The sequence below is a fragment of the Sorex fumeus genome, unplaced genomic scaffold (assembly GCF_029834395.1).
Source record: "Sorex fumeus unplaced genomic scaffold, SorFum_2.1 ptg000098l, whole genome shotgun sequence".
Lineage (NCBI taxonomy): Eukaryota > Metazoa > Chordata > Mammalia > Eulipotyphla > Soricidae > Sorex > Sorex fumeus.
The window spans coordinates 86,462,928-86,481,053 of record NW_026606155.1 but is presented as its reverse complement, the minus strand read 5'-3'; the positions used below and the strand labels follow the sequence as shown (position 1 = coordinate 86,481,053).

At 44.1% G+C, this 18,126-nt stretch overlaps 1 protein-coding gene across 3 annotated transcripts in view; it reads right to left on the bottom strand.

Annotated features, from left to right (window-relative positions):
* The window catches only part of CAPN3 (calpain 3), a 42,398-nt gene extending 24,668 nt beyond the window's left edge, over positions 1-17,730 (bottom strand). For all 3 annotated transcript variants that reach the window (XM_056134276.1, XM_056134275.1, XM_056134277.1), the window contains exons 1-4: positions 17,422-17,730; positions 3,324-3,393; positions 2,741-2,859; positions 226-359 (exon numbers count right to left, since the gene is read on the bottom strand). In XM_056134276.1, coding sequence (XP_055990251.1) covers positions 226-359; positions 2,741-2,859; positions 3,324-3,393; positions 17,422-17,730 — 632 coding nt within the window. The remainder of the gene's footprint in view (positions 1-225; positions 360-2,740; positions 2,860-3,323; positions 3,394-17,421) is intronic.
* Between the last annotated feature and the right edge of the window lie 396 nt (positions 17,731-18,126).

Below are 18,126 nucleotides of genomic sequence, written 5' to 3'. Positions count from 1 at the left end.
GTGTAAACTAATCGGATAGGTACCATAATGCCCTGATGCCCTTGTACTGCAGTGGAGAAATGAGCTCCAGACTTGGGTCACAGTTTTATACAACACACACACACACACTTACACACTTACACACATACACACACATTTTGAGATCTCTTTTTGAGATCTCATCTGGATTTTGCAACCCAACTGCTTACCTCCAGCCCTGCCTCACAGTCTAAAGTGCTGCCTTACTTTGCATAAGCTTTCTCCAGGAGAGCACTCCAGAACTCATTGCGGTGGTTGGATTTGGTGAAGACCAGCTGATTGTTGTAAGTTGGCAGACAGTCATCGATAACCACGTCCACCCAGTATCCATAGCGCCAGAACTACATAAAAGTGTCAAGCATAGAGTTATATTCACTGGGAAGTGAGGCCCTGTTCCACAACCTGTTGAGGTCTCTCTGCTCCCCACACAGTGTCATTCCCCTGAATTTTCTCAGAAGTTGCTTGCTCCTACTATTTTGGGTTTGGGGCTATGTAAACCTTTCTCCAAGTGGACCATGCGTTCTTTGAGAGAGGTAATGAGTTACAAACACTTTGTCTCTTGCACAGAGCACAGCTCAGTTCTAGGGAAGGTAGGTGCTCCGTGAAGCAGTGAGGACTTAAGATGTTCATTCATTTGCTCAGAATTCTGGGCTGAGGTCTAGGCATTGGTACTTTCAGACACCTCAGCTGACTCTAATGTGTAGCTAGGGTTAAGAACTACTGTTCTAGGTAAAGGTGATGTATTGATTTACATGTCTTTGGATGACAGACAAGATAGAAGTTTCTGTTGAAAAAGAAAGAACATAAGAGAGGAAAGTAACCCAGAATATACTCTGCTTTTTGCTGAAACACTGTCCAATAATTTCACTTTGGGGTGGCTCTTTCTGTCTGTTTTGCTTGGAGGCCATGACTGATAGTGGTTGGGGCTATTTTCAGTTCAGTATCAAGGGACCATGTGGTGGTGGGGAACAAACCCAGGGCCCCACCATATAAGCATGCATACCATGGAATTTGTTGGACAGAAATAGTTTTAATTGAAGATGAAAGGTACTTCCAATAACATTTTCTCCTAAACTGAAAATGGGGCAAAAATCCAGTCTGATCTTTGTATTTATGGGCCTTAGGTATTGGACTATAATTATCCAAGGGAAATAAGCAGCTTGAAGGCACAGGAAAGAAATGAAGTCCAGATCCTGATTGTTTAGCCCAGGCTCAGAGGGCAGCAGATACTGACCCTGAGCAGAAGAGAAGATCTTGTGTGAGGCCTCCCACCTACAGGCACTCCGGAGACAGGAAGCCTGGAACTGATGATCTGGGTCAGTCCCAGAAAATTAGGAGCCTCTGGGGTCAGAGACAGACTTAAGTTTTTAGAACCCTTGAAAAGTAGCTGTGCTTCTCTCCTGGGAGGGAGCATAACACGACACACACTATAACCATGCTGTTAGATCCGCGCCAGGCTGTTTCATTTGGGGCACCCTGGAGGGGGGTGCCTCTCCACCCCAAGGGACTCAGCCCTAGCAGCCAGGAACCTACAGAATTCAACTGCCACCATGCTCATGGCTGCTCTTCACATGATCTGGCTGAGTCTCACCCACGAGTGAACCTATTCCTGGACCGTGTGGACACGAATGCACACCTATACTCCAAGAGTACCATGCTACATTTGATGGGGTTAAAAGTGGAGGCAACCAATTTTAGAGGGAAATATTTTTTCACAGATATATATATATATATATATATATATATGCACCAAGGCTTTGACAACATGTTAGTGATCTCTTATAAAAGGGCTTAATGGCCCCTGGGTGAAATACAACAATATTCACACTCTTTCCTCTAAGAAAACTTTTTGGTATCATTTTTAGCAATTTTTCATAACAAACAATGCAAAATAAATTATTTTGGTTCTGCTTTGGGGCAGGGGTTAGGGTTTGGGATGGAAACATCAGAAATATGGTGATGGAAATGGTGTTGGGATTGGTGTTTGAATATTAAATGTAATCAAATATTGTGAACTACTTTATAAAATTTTTAAAAATGACCACAAAATAAAAAAAAGAAAAGAAAAGAAGAAAAGAAAAGAAAAGTAGTTGCTGGGCTACTATGAGGAGCATGCGAAAGTCATTTCTGTTCTGGGCCACCACAGGGATTTGGCTCTATGGCAGGGCCCTTCAGATGGGGAAAATTTTCAGTGACTGAATTGATTCTGGGGCCAGAGTCTCACTTCTAAGCCCAACTAGATTAACCAGATTGTTCTTCTAGGGCCAGAAGGGATAGTGAGAGACTTGGCACAGACCTGCTTTTGTAGAAGGAAATGGGTCAAGTCACCAGTGGGGGCTTTCTTGATGGCCTTAAGGACCCTGTAGATTCCCAGTACAAGTGCATTTGAAAATTCAAGACCTGCTTGGGATGCACTGTGGGCCACCACGCTGTGGCCAGGCAGCTGCTGAGGCAAAAATAGATCCACATGCCCATCAACAGGATGTTTTTCAGCCTTTCTGGGGAACAGCGAAGGGGCTGTGAGTTGGGGGATGGGGGTGATGAGAGACAGGCACAAACAACTGTTTCCTCACAGACTTGAAGTCTTAAGGGGGTCCCTGCCTACAGCTAAGGCTGGCAGGGTGGGAGGAACCTTTTCCTGAGCTGTGGGGAAACAAATACCAGGAGGTCTGCAGCGGGTGGGTACCAGCTAGTCCTCTTATCTGTTGACTCATTACCTCACCTGGAAGTGGAAGATGCCTGCATAGTTCTCAGTGAAACTCTGGTCATGGGGTATGACGCGGAAAAGCAGGTGCTCGTTCAGGGTCAGGCAGGCGATGGCTGCGAGGAACCAGCAGTCCCCTGCAGGTGAAAGCAGGTACAGCTCTCAGGAGGGAACTCTCCAACCCAGCCGCTCTGCTGCTCTACAGAATGGGGGTCATCTGAGGCTCTGTCCTGCTTCCAGATCTGCCCCTAAAGAGGTGTTACCCAAGGGAAGGAGTTTGACAGCGGTCTGTTGATGTGCCACTGAGTGACCTACTCCCACGGGACTGATTTCCCAGGAAGTGGCAGGTAATTCCTCCATCAGTGACACAATCTCACATGCTCATGACCTCCATGGAACACCTCCATGGGGGGAGGGTGTTGGGCCACACCTGGTGGTGCTCAGAGTTTACTCCTGACTCTGTGTTCAGGGAGCTATATGCTTGAGATTGGACGGAAGGCTCAGTTGGACAAGGTGTCCCAATATCTCTCTGACCCCAAGAATCTTACCTTTTAGTATCCCCTTGATTATTTGGCTGGTCATAACCCAAAGACTTTCCTACCTAGATCTCCTTGGCAGATGTCAGTTCTGTTGGCTCCATCAATGATAAACCGGGGATTCTCACAAATCTCCTGTGAAACAGAAAGGAAATTTCAGTAGGGGTAGCACTGTAGCACTGTCCTCCCGTTGTTCATCCATTTGCTGGAGTGGGCACCAGTAACGTCTCACAACAAATTGTGAGACTTGTTGTTACTGTTTTTGGCATATTGAATATGTCACAGATAGCTTGCCAGGCTTTGCCGTGCGGGCAAGATACTCTCAGTAGCTTGCTGTGCTCTCCGAGTGGGGCGGAGGAATCAAACCTGGGTCGGCCAAGGAAAATGCCCTACCCGCTGTGATATCACTCCAGCCCAATAATACCCCAGTGGTTTGTACCCAGTAGTTTGTACCCCTACTGGGTGCAAACTATTATGTATTGTGGTCTGTTCCATAGTGCAGGCTCTATGTATCAGGAGTTTCACATTCTTATTTCAGTTTCTAAAACAGTTATGGTTAATTGAATACCATAACTTCTGTTTTTCAGGTAAGAAAACTGAGACTCAGTGAGCTTAAGAGACTTTCCCCCAAAATACACAGCTAGAGAGGCAGACAGCAGCAGGATGCCTGCCTTTCCTATGGCACTACCTGCACCCCCGCACTGTTCCACGTCTGGAGGATGTATCTGAACAGCTAGGGCTTTGTTGTGACAGAGGAAGTGGGGCAGAGTCAAAGTAGAAAACGAAATGATTGGGGGCAGGAAACACTAAGAAGTAAAAGGAAGTCCTTGGGCAAGTAGCTTCCTCTTTAGCCCCATCTGCACAGATGGCAGGAAGTAGGTAGCTCTCATCCACACAACATGTGGCCAGAACAAGGAAAACCTTGAGGACAAGGAGCCACTGGAGTGACCCTCGAGAGGCCCAGTGAAGATTACAGAGTAGCAAACCCAGCGAGAGGACATGGGATACAGGGTTCCCGCTGTAGATCTCAGACATGGAAGTCATGCACTGAATCCAGCACAGCGAGGAACAGGACCTGGTCACCATGCACTCAAGGTGTATGGGCAACGAGGGACAGAAGCAGGAAGTTGTATTCTGGACAAGTGTCAGCGAAGGGATAGATGGATAAAGTAGTGCATGGGCAGAGAGACCTGGACATTTGGTAGAGACCTAGAACCATCTGCTTAAATGATACAATAAACTATAGCTTCACAAGCATCTGAGTTTTGTGTGCTCATCTTTCATGCAATACTCAAGGGCTGACAAACTCAGGAAAACATTTTTTATCTTTTGCTTTTGGGTCACATTCTGTAGTGCTCAGGGATCATTCCTGGTGGTGGTCAGGGGAGCATATGGGATGCTGAGGACCAAATCCAGGTTGGCTGCATGTAGGTGCCCTAACTTCAGCCCAATTTATGCATGTGGGGGTGATAGTATCAGTACTGTCTCAGCTTTGACAAAGGAACAACAGTCATGCTCTTAATTCTGTGACAGAAGAAGAGATGCAGGAGGACAACTAAAGCCCTTTCTTCTAGAGATGTGGTAATACAGATAACTTAGAGCCAGCCTATGTTCCAGCGTTCACAGGACTCAAGATCTGAGGCAAACAGAATAATTGGGCTGGACCTCATAGACTACCTCCTCCTTAGGGGAAGTAGTTAAAAACTGAAATTCACCCAGTAGAGAACTAGGGTCTCCGAACTTTTCAAAAGTACAGATACAGGGTGCCCCACCCTGCCACCACTACTTATAGATGTTTAGGTGACACCACTTCACTTTTGTGTGTGTGTGTATGTGTGTGTGTGTGAGAGAGAGAGAGAGACACCAGGATATTCACAGGGTTAATCCTGGCTCTGCACTCAGGAATTACACCTGGCAGTGCTCAGGGGAACATATGGGATGCTGGGAATCAAACCCAAGTTGGCCGGGTCGGCTGTGTGCAAGGCAAATGCCCTACCTGCTGTTCCTGTCCCACCAACTTCACTTTTAAGAAAGACCAAATTAGTGCCATTGACCCTTGAATAAGGTTTTAACTGTGAGGATTCGTATAGACTTTCACCCTCTGCGTGGCTTTTGGAGCCACAGATTCAACGAGACAGGGAGGTTGGTTGGAGCCCACAGACAGGGAGGCCAGAGTAGGCTGCCCTGCTCAGTGCTGCAGCCAGTGTCTCTAACCCCTGAGTTGTTCAAGGCTGACCACACATTAATCAGAAAGCATCACTGTCATTAACCAATGTGTGACTGAATGAGTGGTCATCATTGTTGTGATTTATGCCGTTTTGGTTTCAAAAAGGCGTCACAGGGACAGCTGTGCTTTGGCACAGAGGGAGATCTGCATGACCAATGATGTGCAACTGATGGAGTCCAACAGAGGGTGCTCTTGTTTTGGTTTGGGTGTATCTTATGCTTTTTAATTTTTAACTTAAAAAATGGAAATAACTATAGACTCTGTGTTTTAGTTTTAATATCACTTGGTGGAGGAGGTTGGGGATACACTCAGTCGTAGTGCTACTCCGGGCTACTTCTGTCTCTGTGCTCAGGGGACTGACCATATGCATTGCTGAGGATCAAGCTAGTCAACTGAGTACAAGGCAAGCCCCTTAATCCCTGTTATTATCCCTGCAACACAGTGCCACCCCTTACCTTCTCCCCATTCTACAATTCAAGATACCCCAAGTGTATCCCTCCCATTCGATGTCTTACTTAGACCACACACACAACTCTTACAGGAAATCAAATGGAATATATTGACAAACCAACATCAGCTATTTGTAAAAGGTTACCAATAAGGGAGGGAAGGTCATGGGAATAGGGCTGAAAATAAATTTATTTTCCCTTTTGTTGTGGTTTCTATGACCAATTGTCACACACACACACACACACACACTTGGTGTGGTGTGCACCAGGGGTCACATACTTTGGTTGTGATGCTTGTGTACAGTGCCAGAGACGATACATTCCATATCTCTGGAGACCCCATACAGCTTAGCCAAACAGCAGAGCAAGGCTACACTCAGTGCATATGGGCAGAACCAGGGACCAAATAAACTCTTAGCCTCCTGTGTCCCAGGAAGGCACTTGATGCCAGAGTCATCTTTAGGATCCTCAAAAGAAATTTCTGAAGGCATCTGTCTGAAAATTGTTTTGGTTTAGGAACAATGCACATGCAAAGCAAGTGCCTTAACCTCTGTTCTCTCTCCAACCCTGGCCCACGTCAGTCATGATGATTGAAATAATATAAACACTTTCCAGGGCTGGGGGAGTTAGAAGGAAATCTATAGCACTAAATGTATTAAAAGGGTATATGAAGAGAACTAAGATCTTCTATACTCTCCAGTTCTACCTTGTAATACAAGAGCAGGTTTAAGTTAAACACAAGCAGATGAGAAAAGTAATTTTAAAAGGAGTTGAATCAACAAAAATGTAAAATTGGAAATAAAAGATAACATGAAATCCCAAAGCTGGAGTAAAGTCAGAAAGACTTTCAGATGACCAATATAAAAAATGAATGAAGGGTTATCATTACTAACACCACAGACCATGAAGGGGTAAGGCAGTAATGACTCTACCATCAGTCAATAATAACCCTCCAAAAGTGCAAGAATTGCATGTGTATTATTTTGTTGATAAATTCTATGATACATCCAAGGAAGAAATGGTTCCACTTTTCCATAATCTCTTTCAGGAAATAGTAGCAGAAGGAAAACTTTCTAACTCATCCTATGAAGCCAGTTTTACCTTAATACCTACACGAGAAAAAAAAAGATATTGCAAGAAAATAAGCTATAGACCTATATCATGTCCCTCAGGTGTGTCTTCACCACCTTGGGCTACTTCAGGGGGTTGCCTCCTTCTTGGCCTTGCAGTAGCTTCTTCCACACAGACCTGGGTTCAGCCTCTGAAGCTGTTCACAGTCGGGCCTAGTGCATGCAGGCGTGTACTCAATAGCTGAGGCAGCTCCTTAGCTCCATGATGAGCATTTCTTGTCATGGGACAATTATTTTCTTCTAAAAATTTTCAGAATTTTTGCTATCTTCTTCCCAGATTTGAAAATTCATATTTATTTGTCCTGGTAATATACTGTTTACTTAATTTTTCATTAAAAAATTGGGGAGGGAGGTTGAGACACACATGGTGGTACTCAGGGCTTACACCTGGCTCTGTGCTCAAGGGTCATTCTTAGGAGTGCTCAGGGGATATATGTGATGCTGGGGATCAAAGGCAGGTTGGCTGCACACATGCAAGCACCTTACCTGCTGTAGTATCTCTCCAGTCCCTGAGTTTATTTATTTTAAAAAATATTTTTGTTTCTGTGCCACACCTGGCAGTGCACAGGGCTTATTCCTGGCTCTGCACTCACATATCACATCTGGTAGACTCGGGAATCATATGGGGTCCTGAGTATCAAACCCAGGTAGATCATGTACAAGGCAAGTACTCTACCTGCTATATTATCACTCCAGCCCATGATACAATAAATATTTTTTTTTTTTTTTTTTTTTTTTTTTTTTAGTCAAGAGTAAATTTATTAGCAGTAGTAATTAAAACGGCATGGTATTGGGCTAGAAACAGACCTGCAGATCAATAGAACAGAGTTGAATATTCGATACAATAAATATTTAAAGGAAAAAATTCCATGGCTGTTTCAACACATGCAGAAAAAAATATATTAAAGTTCAATGATAATTGATGATTTCTAAAGAAACTATTAGCAAAAGGCTTTAATGATGAGTAATACTATAAATGAATCTATAATAACTCCATTCATTAGGATGGAAACACTGGGGAGGGGGAGATGACTCAAGGAACTGGGCTCATGCACTGTATTCAGGAGACCAAGGTTAAATTCCTAATAATATCTGGTTCCCCCCAAAACACTGGGAATGACCCCTAACACCTCTTTGTGTAGTACTGTAGCACTGTCCTCCCGTTGTTCATTGATTTGCTCGAGCGGGCACCAGTAATGTCTCACAACAAATTGTGAGACTTGTTGTTATTGTGTTTGGCATATCGAATACATCATGGGTAGCTTGCCAGACTGCTGTGCGGCCAGGATACTCTTGGTAGTTTGCTGGGCTCTCCAAGAGGGGCAGAGGAATCAAACCTGGGTTGGCTGTGTGCAAGGCAAACGCCCTACCCCGTGCTATTGCTCCATTTCTACCTCTTTGTGTATCCCCCCAAAATAAAAAAGAATGGAGATATTAGAAATATTCCCTTTAAATTGGGGAACCAGACATGTTATCTCCTTTATTATTAACATATTCTAGGGTTTGTGGGGGGCATTGACTTGCCACTACATAAAACAAGAATTAGATGATACAATTGTATACAATGTACACTTTGGGATCTGGCCATACCCAGTGGTTCTCAAGGGCTACTGCTGGCTCTGTGCTCAGTCATCACTCGTGGTGCTCAGAGGACCATAAGCAGTGTCAGGGACTGCAGGGTTGGCAGCATGCAAGGCTATAAATGTACACATTTTTAAAATGTGATTTGTGAAAATAAGAACAACAAGAAAAAAACACCTAGAAATTAATCTGACAAGGAATGTTCAGGAATCTTCTGTAAAAATTGATAAAAAGTTGATTGAAAGATTGATAAAATGTTGTTTAAAGTGAGAAACCTCTTTCTTCATGTCTAGGAAGGTTTATTGAGGTTTATTACAACTTCAAATAAAGTCCCAACAGGATATGTTGTAGAAGGGAACACTCTGATTCTAATGTTCAAGGCAAAGAGCCAAAACTGACTGAAGTAATGCTGAAGAAGGAAGCAAGTTGGGTGGACTTGCTGGACCAGATAATCATCTCATCAGCACAGGGGAGGTGTTAGTACAAGACAGACAAACCCAGACAGTACCCTTACTATGGCGGAAACAGACCCACACTGACACACTTACTTTATTTTACAATTGTCATTACAAAAGGAGAAAAGATCAGCTCATTAACAAATTATGCTGAAACATTTGAATATGCATATTTAAAAATCCAATACATTATAACCCTATCTCCCCAGCATAGGCAAAAATCTCATTGAGTTGGATTACAGACCCAAAAATAAAGGCAGAAAAGTGCCTTAATCCCTTTATTATCTCTCCATCTCCCCAATAAAATACTCTATTTTTTTTGGCTTTTTGGGTCACACCCAGCGATGCTCAGGGGTTACTCCTGGCTCTTCACTCAGGAATCACTCTTGGTGGTGCTCGGGGGACCATATGGGATGCCGGGGATTGAACCCAGGTCAGCTGCGTGCAAGGCAAACTCCCTCTCCGCTGTACTGTCTCTCTGGCCCCCCAATAGTATACTCTTAAGAGAGTGAAAAAGCAAGTCACAAAGTGTGAGAAGATATTTAAATACATCTAACCAAGAAAAGGTCTGTGATTTGTACAAAATGCCTACATTTTGAGATGCATTAAAAAACTAAATACAAAAAAGTAGCAAAAGACATTTACAGATATTTCATGTGTATGAGCTAACAAGCAAATAAGAGATATAGAATTGGAAGGGAGCTCCTTCAGCCAGCACCAAAATGCCAAACACCTAAATTCAATGCAGAATCCCATCGGGAGGGAGTTCACTGATAAAATCTACTGGAGAACTCAGTCATCGTCGCTGGGAGATCTGAGGTCACAGAACACAGAAATGTGGCCACTGGAGGTCAGAGCTAAGAAGTCCATCTCTAAAGAGGGCGGAAAAGGGGAGGCAGATATGAAAAGCTTGAGAAAAGAAACTGGTGAGTCAAGAATCAGCACGTAAACTTAAATCTCCATGCTTAGAAAACCCAAGCTGGAGGTGAGGTACAAAGCTGGCAAGATATTCAGGGCTCTCTGTAGCTCCCTGCAAACCTACTCTGATAAGTTTTAATTAATTTTGGTTTTTGAGGGGATCTCCCAGAAGTGCCAAGAGCTTACTCCTGGCTCTGTGCTCAGAGATCCCTCCTGGTGGTGGTTGGACGATGATATGTGCATATGGTATCAGAAACTGAATCAGGGTCAGTGGTGTGCAAGGCAAGTGCCTTAACCCCTGTGCTATCTTTCTGACCCTTAACCCTTAACCCAAGATCAAGTAGGAAGCAATTGAAGAGTAAATTCTGTTGTTTTAAACCAGTTTGTGCTTGGATCTCTTCTCCAGCCTTTTCATATCACCAGCACAGCGGGTAGGGCGTTCGCCTTACAAGCGGCCAACATGGCCGACCCGAGTTCGATTCCTCCGCCCCTCTCGGAGAGCCCGGCAAGCTACCGAGAGTATTCAATATGCCAGACACAGTAACAACAAAGTCTCCAATGGAGACGTTACTGGGCCCGCTCGAGCAAATCGACGATCAACGGGAGGGCCTTTACCTTTACCTTTTAATGAAGAAATGGAAGAATTTACCCTCACAAATGGATGGGCACCAACAAGACCTTCAAACATGTCAGAGCTTTTAAACTGAGGAAGACTTCTGAGTAACAATCCTATCTCTGTTAATTAACTGAAGATATCAGTGGAAGAAACACAATTTTCAGGGGCTGCAGTGATAGTAGTGGGTAGGGTGACTGCCTTGCCAACCCTGGTTCAACCCCTGGAATCCCATATGGTCCCCTAGAGCACATCACCAGGAGTGATTCCCGAATGCAGAGCCATGAATAACTCCTGAGCACTGGTAGGTGTGGCCTCAAAACAAACAAACAAACAAACAAAAATCAAAAAAGGAGACCTCATTTTCAACATTGTATTGCTGAGTTTTTTCAGTTTGTTCACCACTGTGTCTAATTTCATATAGGGTACTGGGTCAAAGCCAAGTTAGCCAGGTGCATTTGTCTTTTCCTTCCATAGGAACTTACGGATGCTAACTCAGAACAATTGGATAATAAGAATATCGTCTTTCATTATAGAAAAGAAAAGTGAACCAGAAAGTATGTGAACTTGCTAGTGTCAGCATCAAGATCAGGTCTGGAGGCTAGAGAGAGGTGGTGGTGGGGGTGCGGTTCAAGCGACAGTACAGTGGGAAGGGCATTTGCCTTGCACACGGATGACCAGGGTTCAATCCCTGGCATCCCATATAGTCCTCCAAGAATCACCAGGAGTTAATTTCTGAGTGCAGAGCCAGGAATAACCCCTGAGCATTGCTGGGTGTGACCCCTCCCCTCCCCACAAAAATAAATAAACGTGGTGATTTAAAAAATAAATAAACAGAGAGAGAGAGAGAGAGAGTGTACAGTGGGTAAAGTGCTTGCTTTTCATGTAACTGACCTGGGCTCAGTCTGTAGTACCACATATGGTTCCCCGAGCACTGCTAGGAGTGATCCCCGAGCATAGACTCAGGAGTAAGCCATGAGCATAGCCTGATGTTGCCCATCCCCCCATTGCGTCCCCAAAACAAAGACCAGATTTCTATTCATAAATACAACTGTAAGACTACTCTTTGCAGTGCATCCCCTCCTTTCCCCATCTTCCTCTTTGTGCCTAACCCAAGACCCCCCTATCTGTAAACTGTCTGACAGAAGATAATATTCTAAAGCAAATCACAAGCAGACCTCCAGCCAAGCTGGTTCACTGGAAAGAGAAATATGTCCCTGAGAGAAGTTGTTACAGAGTAAATGGACTCCAGGCTCTAGAAATTGGGGTCTCACTGCATGCCACCCAGAGTTCCCCTGTAGTTCTGCTCCTTCTCTTACTGCTTGCTGGCCTGACATAACTTTTATTAGTGCCAAAGAATTTATTTTTCTGCACTGAGTAACACAGGTCAAGTGATACTCTGGCAGGAAAGATACCTAGGGGGGGAGTGTTAATTATAGAGGCAATGGGGTACATGGAAGAGGTCGTTAGAGCAAGGGACCACAGGTGGCCAGGAAGCTTCCAACTTCAGAGTGACATTATCCTGATGTTAAGGCCAAGTACTGGATCCTAGAAGTTGGTAACAATGTTCTTCTACACTTCACCTTCTTAGTTTAACTATCTCAGAATTAAAGGAGTCAGTTTTGATGTAAGAGTTAATTCTAGAGCTGGAGAGGTAGTATAGGGGTCACGGAACTTGCTTTGCATGTGGCCAATTATCCCCATATATAAGGTCTCCTGAGCACTGCCAGGAATGAACCCAAGCATATAGACAGGAGTCAAGTTAAAATTAATTTGCACTCAATAAACTAATTCAGGGTCAGGAGCAAAATATGTAAATAATGAGCCTGCGCCATTTTGGTGTGGTCAGAAAATGAGGAGTCTATTGAAAATGAGCAAGGTCATAAGAAAGAAATGGTACAGGCAACTTACAGGAATGGGGGGGTGGGGGGAGGACTCCCAGTGTCCAAAGATGGGATATTTTGAATATCCAAAAGAAAAATAGCTGGGGGAAGGGGTGGAGAGATAGTATAATTTGCATTGCATGTAGCCAACCCAGGTTTGATTCTTGGCACCCTTAGAGTTCCCTGATTCCTTGAACATTGCCAGGAATGATTCCTGAGCACAGCTAGGCCTGTCCCCCTTCTTTCCAAAAAAAGAAACAAATGACTATAATGGAATAAAATATGTTTCCATACCTTTTACTGATCATACTCTCAATAGGGCTTTGTTTCAAGCTCTGAGTCTCTTTGGACCACACCTGCTGTTGCTTGGGACCATTCCTAGCACAGCCTGGGAGCCACACAGGGAGCATTTGGTGCTAGGGATGGAACTCATGGCTCCAACTCTTTGAATCATCTCACCAGCCTCTCAAGCTGCAATACTTGACACTGGTTCTTATATTCTACAAAGGCACTGTAAAGACACTGGGAGTGAATCATTGCTTACTCAGGGACACAGGATCAGATTCCTGTGATTATCTGATCACATTTTAATCAACTGATCAATACAAAGTCTTATTTAATGTGTTTCTGCTCACTTAATATATAATACACATATATTTATGTATACATATTTATATATAAATACATGTCACACTATTGATTCACTGAAATTGAATTCACAGCGAACAACATCCAAACTTGACTGAGGAGAAACCTAAACCACATTTTAGCACTGTGGTTGGGGCATATTTTAAACATTAAAATCACCAACAAAAAGAGAGAAAAAAAGATGAAAAGTAGGCACTAATAGAACAATCGAACAGAAGAAGGAAACTTGTTACAGCCTAAGAGCTGAAACAAGAAGGCAGAGTAGCGTCTGGTTTGATTTCAGAAGGGCGTATGCAAATCCAATTTCTCACTGTCCTACACATGTCTGAAAATGTCCAGAGAAGCACCAAGAATATTGATTTTTTTTAACAAGTAAATTCAGTAAATAGTTGAGTTCACAAGTGCAAAATAAGGAAGCTCAATTATATATACCTCATTGCACTAGCACCTTCAGAGTGGGGAAAGTAATACCTTTGGGATAAAGTTAGAGAATTTGATGACTAGTTGACATGAAACTAAAGGCAAGATGACATTATTCAAGAACAAGGAGAATTACTTTATGAGGAAATCAGCTGACTATTTTACTGCTTTTTGGGGTAGAGTCAGAGACAATGTGGCAAAGCTGTGGCCAGAAGAGTTCTGACTAGAAATAGGGGGAATTTTCTGCTACAAACCACAGATTACTGAAGGGGATGGGGCCATACATTTCCCCTTCAACATCTTAACAGCAAGAAAGAAATCCAACCCACTTGGAATGGCTGAAGGAAAATTCTCAAATACTCTCCATCTTGTGATCTATATGGAGGCATTTTGTTGTTGTTCTTGTTCTTGTTTATGTGTTTTAAAATAGAAGCTGTTTATGCTGTTTGTGGTGTTCCAGGAGTTGATAACTTCTAAAAGTTCTGTTGGTGATGGTTTTGTTTTGTTTTGTTTTTTTAGCTTGAAGCTTGGCTGAAAATGCTAAAGCAGTTCTCAGCTTCTCTTAAGCAAAATGCTTCTCTGGTGTTCTCAGGGGCCCTTTGGTTTCTGGGAACCTTGATCAGCTTGTCATGAACCCCTACAGTTCATGCTTCTGAAAAGGCTCTGTCTCCATTCTCCCTCAGCCCTGTTTCTTTCTTGATGTTTCTCTCTCTTCCCGTAGTCCTGTGCTTTCCACACTGACTTCCGCCTATTCTGACCAGTCCTGCCTGTGTAAACCAAAACACTCACTTCTGCTTTTTACCCAGAAGTTACTTCCTTCAGGCATTTCACAAGCTTACTTGTAAAGGTGAATTTTTGAGAGTTGGGTCAAAACTTCTGATCCTGGGGTCTGTGGCTTTTTCCCATCTGCCTGGGCTTCTAATTTTCTCTTCTGTTTTGAAAGTAAAGGAACTATTTTTCTTCTAGAAAACAATCATGTGTACACCCCACAGCCACCTCAGAGAAATCATGATCACAGTCACGGTCCTCCATTATTCATCGATTTGCTTGAGAAGGCCCAGTAACGTCTCCATCGTGAGACTTGTTGTTACTGTGTTTGGTGTATTGAATACATCACGGGTAGCTTGCTAGGCTTTGCCGTGCAGGCAAGATACTCTTGGTAGCTTGCCGGGCTCTCCGAGAGGGGCGAAGGAATCAAACCTGGCTTGGCCGGGCCAGCTGTGCGCAAAGCAAACACCCTACCGCTGTGCTATCGCTCCAGCCCCCTCAGAGATATAATACACTTTAAAAAGTTATAAGAATCTTCCTCTCCCCGTCCCAACAAGACCCCGAGTCGCCGCCCATGAATGGCCTCTCTGGCTTCTGATCAAGGTGCTTAATAGCCATGATCCCAGAGATTCAAACAAATCTCAGAACCCAGTGGCTTTTTGGCAGAAATATGTCCAGTCCCTGCAATAGGTTACTGGTGCTGGGTCACCCCAGGTGGGAATAGGTTTTGTGCCTTGGCCTATTCACCCTGGCAGCCCAGTGGCCACCATCCTCCAGAGGCCACTGGACAGTCAGGTTTGGGCCCGCAGTGACGAGACATGTGGGGTCTCATGGGATGGGGTGGAGCTGGCCCTTTCCTCCTCGTCCCAATGAGAACCTGATTTGCTGCCCACAAAAGGCCTCTTTGGCTCCTGATCAAGTTGCTTAATGGCCATGATCCCAGAGACTCAGAAACAAATCTTGGAACCCAGCGGCTTTTGGCAGAAATGTGTCCAGATCCCATAGTAGGTTAATGTTGCTGAGCCATCCCAGAAGGGAAAGGGTACTGTCCCTCCGCCTGCTTCCCCTTGATGGTTCGGTGGCTGCCATCCTCCAGATGCCATTGGACAATCAGGTTTGGGCCCTCAGTGACAAGACATGCGGGGCCTCATAACGGTCATGATCCCAGAGACTCAGGAACAAAGCTCGGAACCCAACAGGTTTTGGCTTATATCCCTCCAGATTTGTTAAAATTTTGAAATTTCAAAATTGCGTGGCCACTACTGCAGCCACATGACATCATATGTTATTGATAACCAGCAATAGAAAACAAATTGTCTACTGTTGCCTTTTCAGCAGGTCTGAGTGTTGGGGTAAAATCCCAAATAATAATGGTGGGTCTGGTGTCAAAATATTGAATGTAATCAAAGTAGAGAGAGAATAATTTGGAAATCATCTGCCTCACAGGTAGGGGGAGAGTGTGGGATGGGAGTATACTGGCGTTTTGGGGGGTGGAGAATGGGCACTGGTGAAGGTACGGGTGTTTCACTGTATGACCGAGACTTTAAACCTGAAAGCTTTGTAACTGCTCTCACCATGATTCAATAAATAAAATTATAAAATTTGAAAAAAAGAAAAAGTAAGATGGAGTTCATGCCCAATTCAATCAGCCTAATCAGTGGCTGAATAAATAGCAGTACTCCTACATAAAAAAGTTATAATTATCTTCCTAATTTTTCTCTTTTTTGGTGTGTGTGTGTGTGTGTGTGTGTGAGTGGGGGTGGGAGGGGGTCATACCACATGGTGCTCAGGGACTATTCCTGGAACTTGGGGAACCATGTATGGTGCCAGGGATTGAACCTGGGTCAGCTGCTCCTATACTATTCTCTGGCCCTCTAATTTTCCCTTTTGAGCCTTCCATTGAGGGAAGCAGCTACAGAAATTGTTCCCAAGTTAAAGATTCACATTCATTAAGCTCATCTGGGATGTTTATTATAATTTTTTTGTTTGGGGGCCACATAAGTTGTGCTCAGGAGTTATTCCTGTCTCTGGAGTAATTACTCAGAAATTACTCCTGGCGGTGCTCAGGGGACCATATGTGATGCTGGGGATCAAATCCAGGTCATCTGTGTTCAAAGCAAATGCCCTACTCACTGTACTATCTCTCTGGCTCCTATTAAAAAAAAACAACAAAAACTCATAGGGCTGGAGTGATAGTACAGTGGATAGATTGCTTGCCTTACACACAGCTCACCCAGATTCAAACGACAGCATCCCATAGAGTCCCCTGAGCACTTCCAGGAGTAATTCCTAAGAGCAAAGCCAGGAGTAACCCCTGAGGATGGACAGAAGTGGCCCCAAACCAAGAAAAACAAAAAGAACCCCCTCATAGTGGGAACAAGACCTAACTAACTTGAAGAATGCAACAATTTATTATTATTTTGATGTAGCAACCTAGGGATAAAGGGAGAAGTGGGAGAAGGTCATTATGCCTGAATGCTCAAGGTTTCTGAAAGGGCAGGAGACCAGGCCAGACAGCAGCAAAAATCAACAGAATTGACTTGCTTGTAACTGACAGGTAACAAGGGATAAAGGAATGACTGAGAGAGAAGTAGGAAAGGAAAATCTGAGTTAACTTATTTCCGGCATTTTATACATGAAAAAAGCAGTCTATGCCCAAAACACTCCTTTTTTCTGGGCTTCTGTGTGTCAGAAAGACATGGTAACTGACAAACTAAAGAGAAACATCGTGAATTTAGGTTGAGAAATGGAAATGATTTAATAATGATGCATGACATTGCAATAGAGGACAAATCTGGGCTCTTTGCAATTTGTTTTGGGAAGGGAATATTTACTTTGAGGGAGTTCATTATTATACTGAATTCCAAAGGACTTTTATAAAAAGTAGGATTTTTTTTTCCAGTCAGGGAATGAGATTGAGGACCTGCCAGGGCTCACCTGAGGCCAGAGCCCCGAGGCAGCCGCCAGGATCCTTCCCCCAGGACCCATGTGAACAGCAGAGTGCAAGAGATGACAAGTGGGAGGACTTCTCTGAGGGAAAATCCCAGCCAGCCAACAAATCAGTTACTCACCGGAGGTCTCTTCCAGACAAACTGGATGGGGAACTTCTGGCTATAAAAGAGAGAGGTTTCATCTGGGGGGAACTCAGGATCCAAATACAGAACCTTCTTATCGAGACATTTCTTGTGGAGCTGCTCAAATGTCTTCTCTTTCACTCCGATGATAGGAAAATTGCGGCTGATTATGGCTGAGTAGATACCGCTTGGGTTACCCCCGCCAGCCTCGGTGGTCTTGTTCTCGACTGGGCAGGGAACAGGTCTTGGAGACTTGGGCTCAGCCCCTGTCCGGGGGGCCACGGACGGACTGATGACGGTCGGCATGGCAGGCAACTGTGGAAGGAAAAGGTTTTCAAAGAAAACAAGACGCAGCTACCTTCAAGGAAAGGAAGCAACTACAAAGGGGAAGTTGAAGTGATTCTGTCATCTGAGAGAGAAATGTCCACATCCAGTTCAAAGACGAAAGCCCATCAGAAGGTTGTCCAGCTGATGTTCATCTTAATAAATGAGCTGTGAGCCGGAAGTCATACTTTTTTTTTTGTTTTGCCTTAAGGAGCTCTATGGGATTTGCAGTTTTCACCTGGGGGGATCCTCACTGCAGCATACACACATGGCAGAGGGAAGGACGGAGAGTGAGGGTTGTGTTTCAGTGGCCTGAAGAAGTTTGAGCCAGGAAACTAAAAATAGACATGAAGAAAGAGCAGGCATATTTAAGCAAGT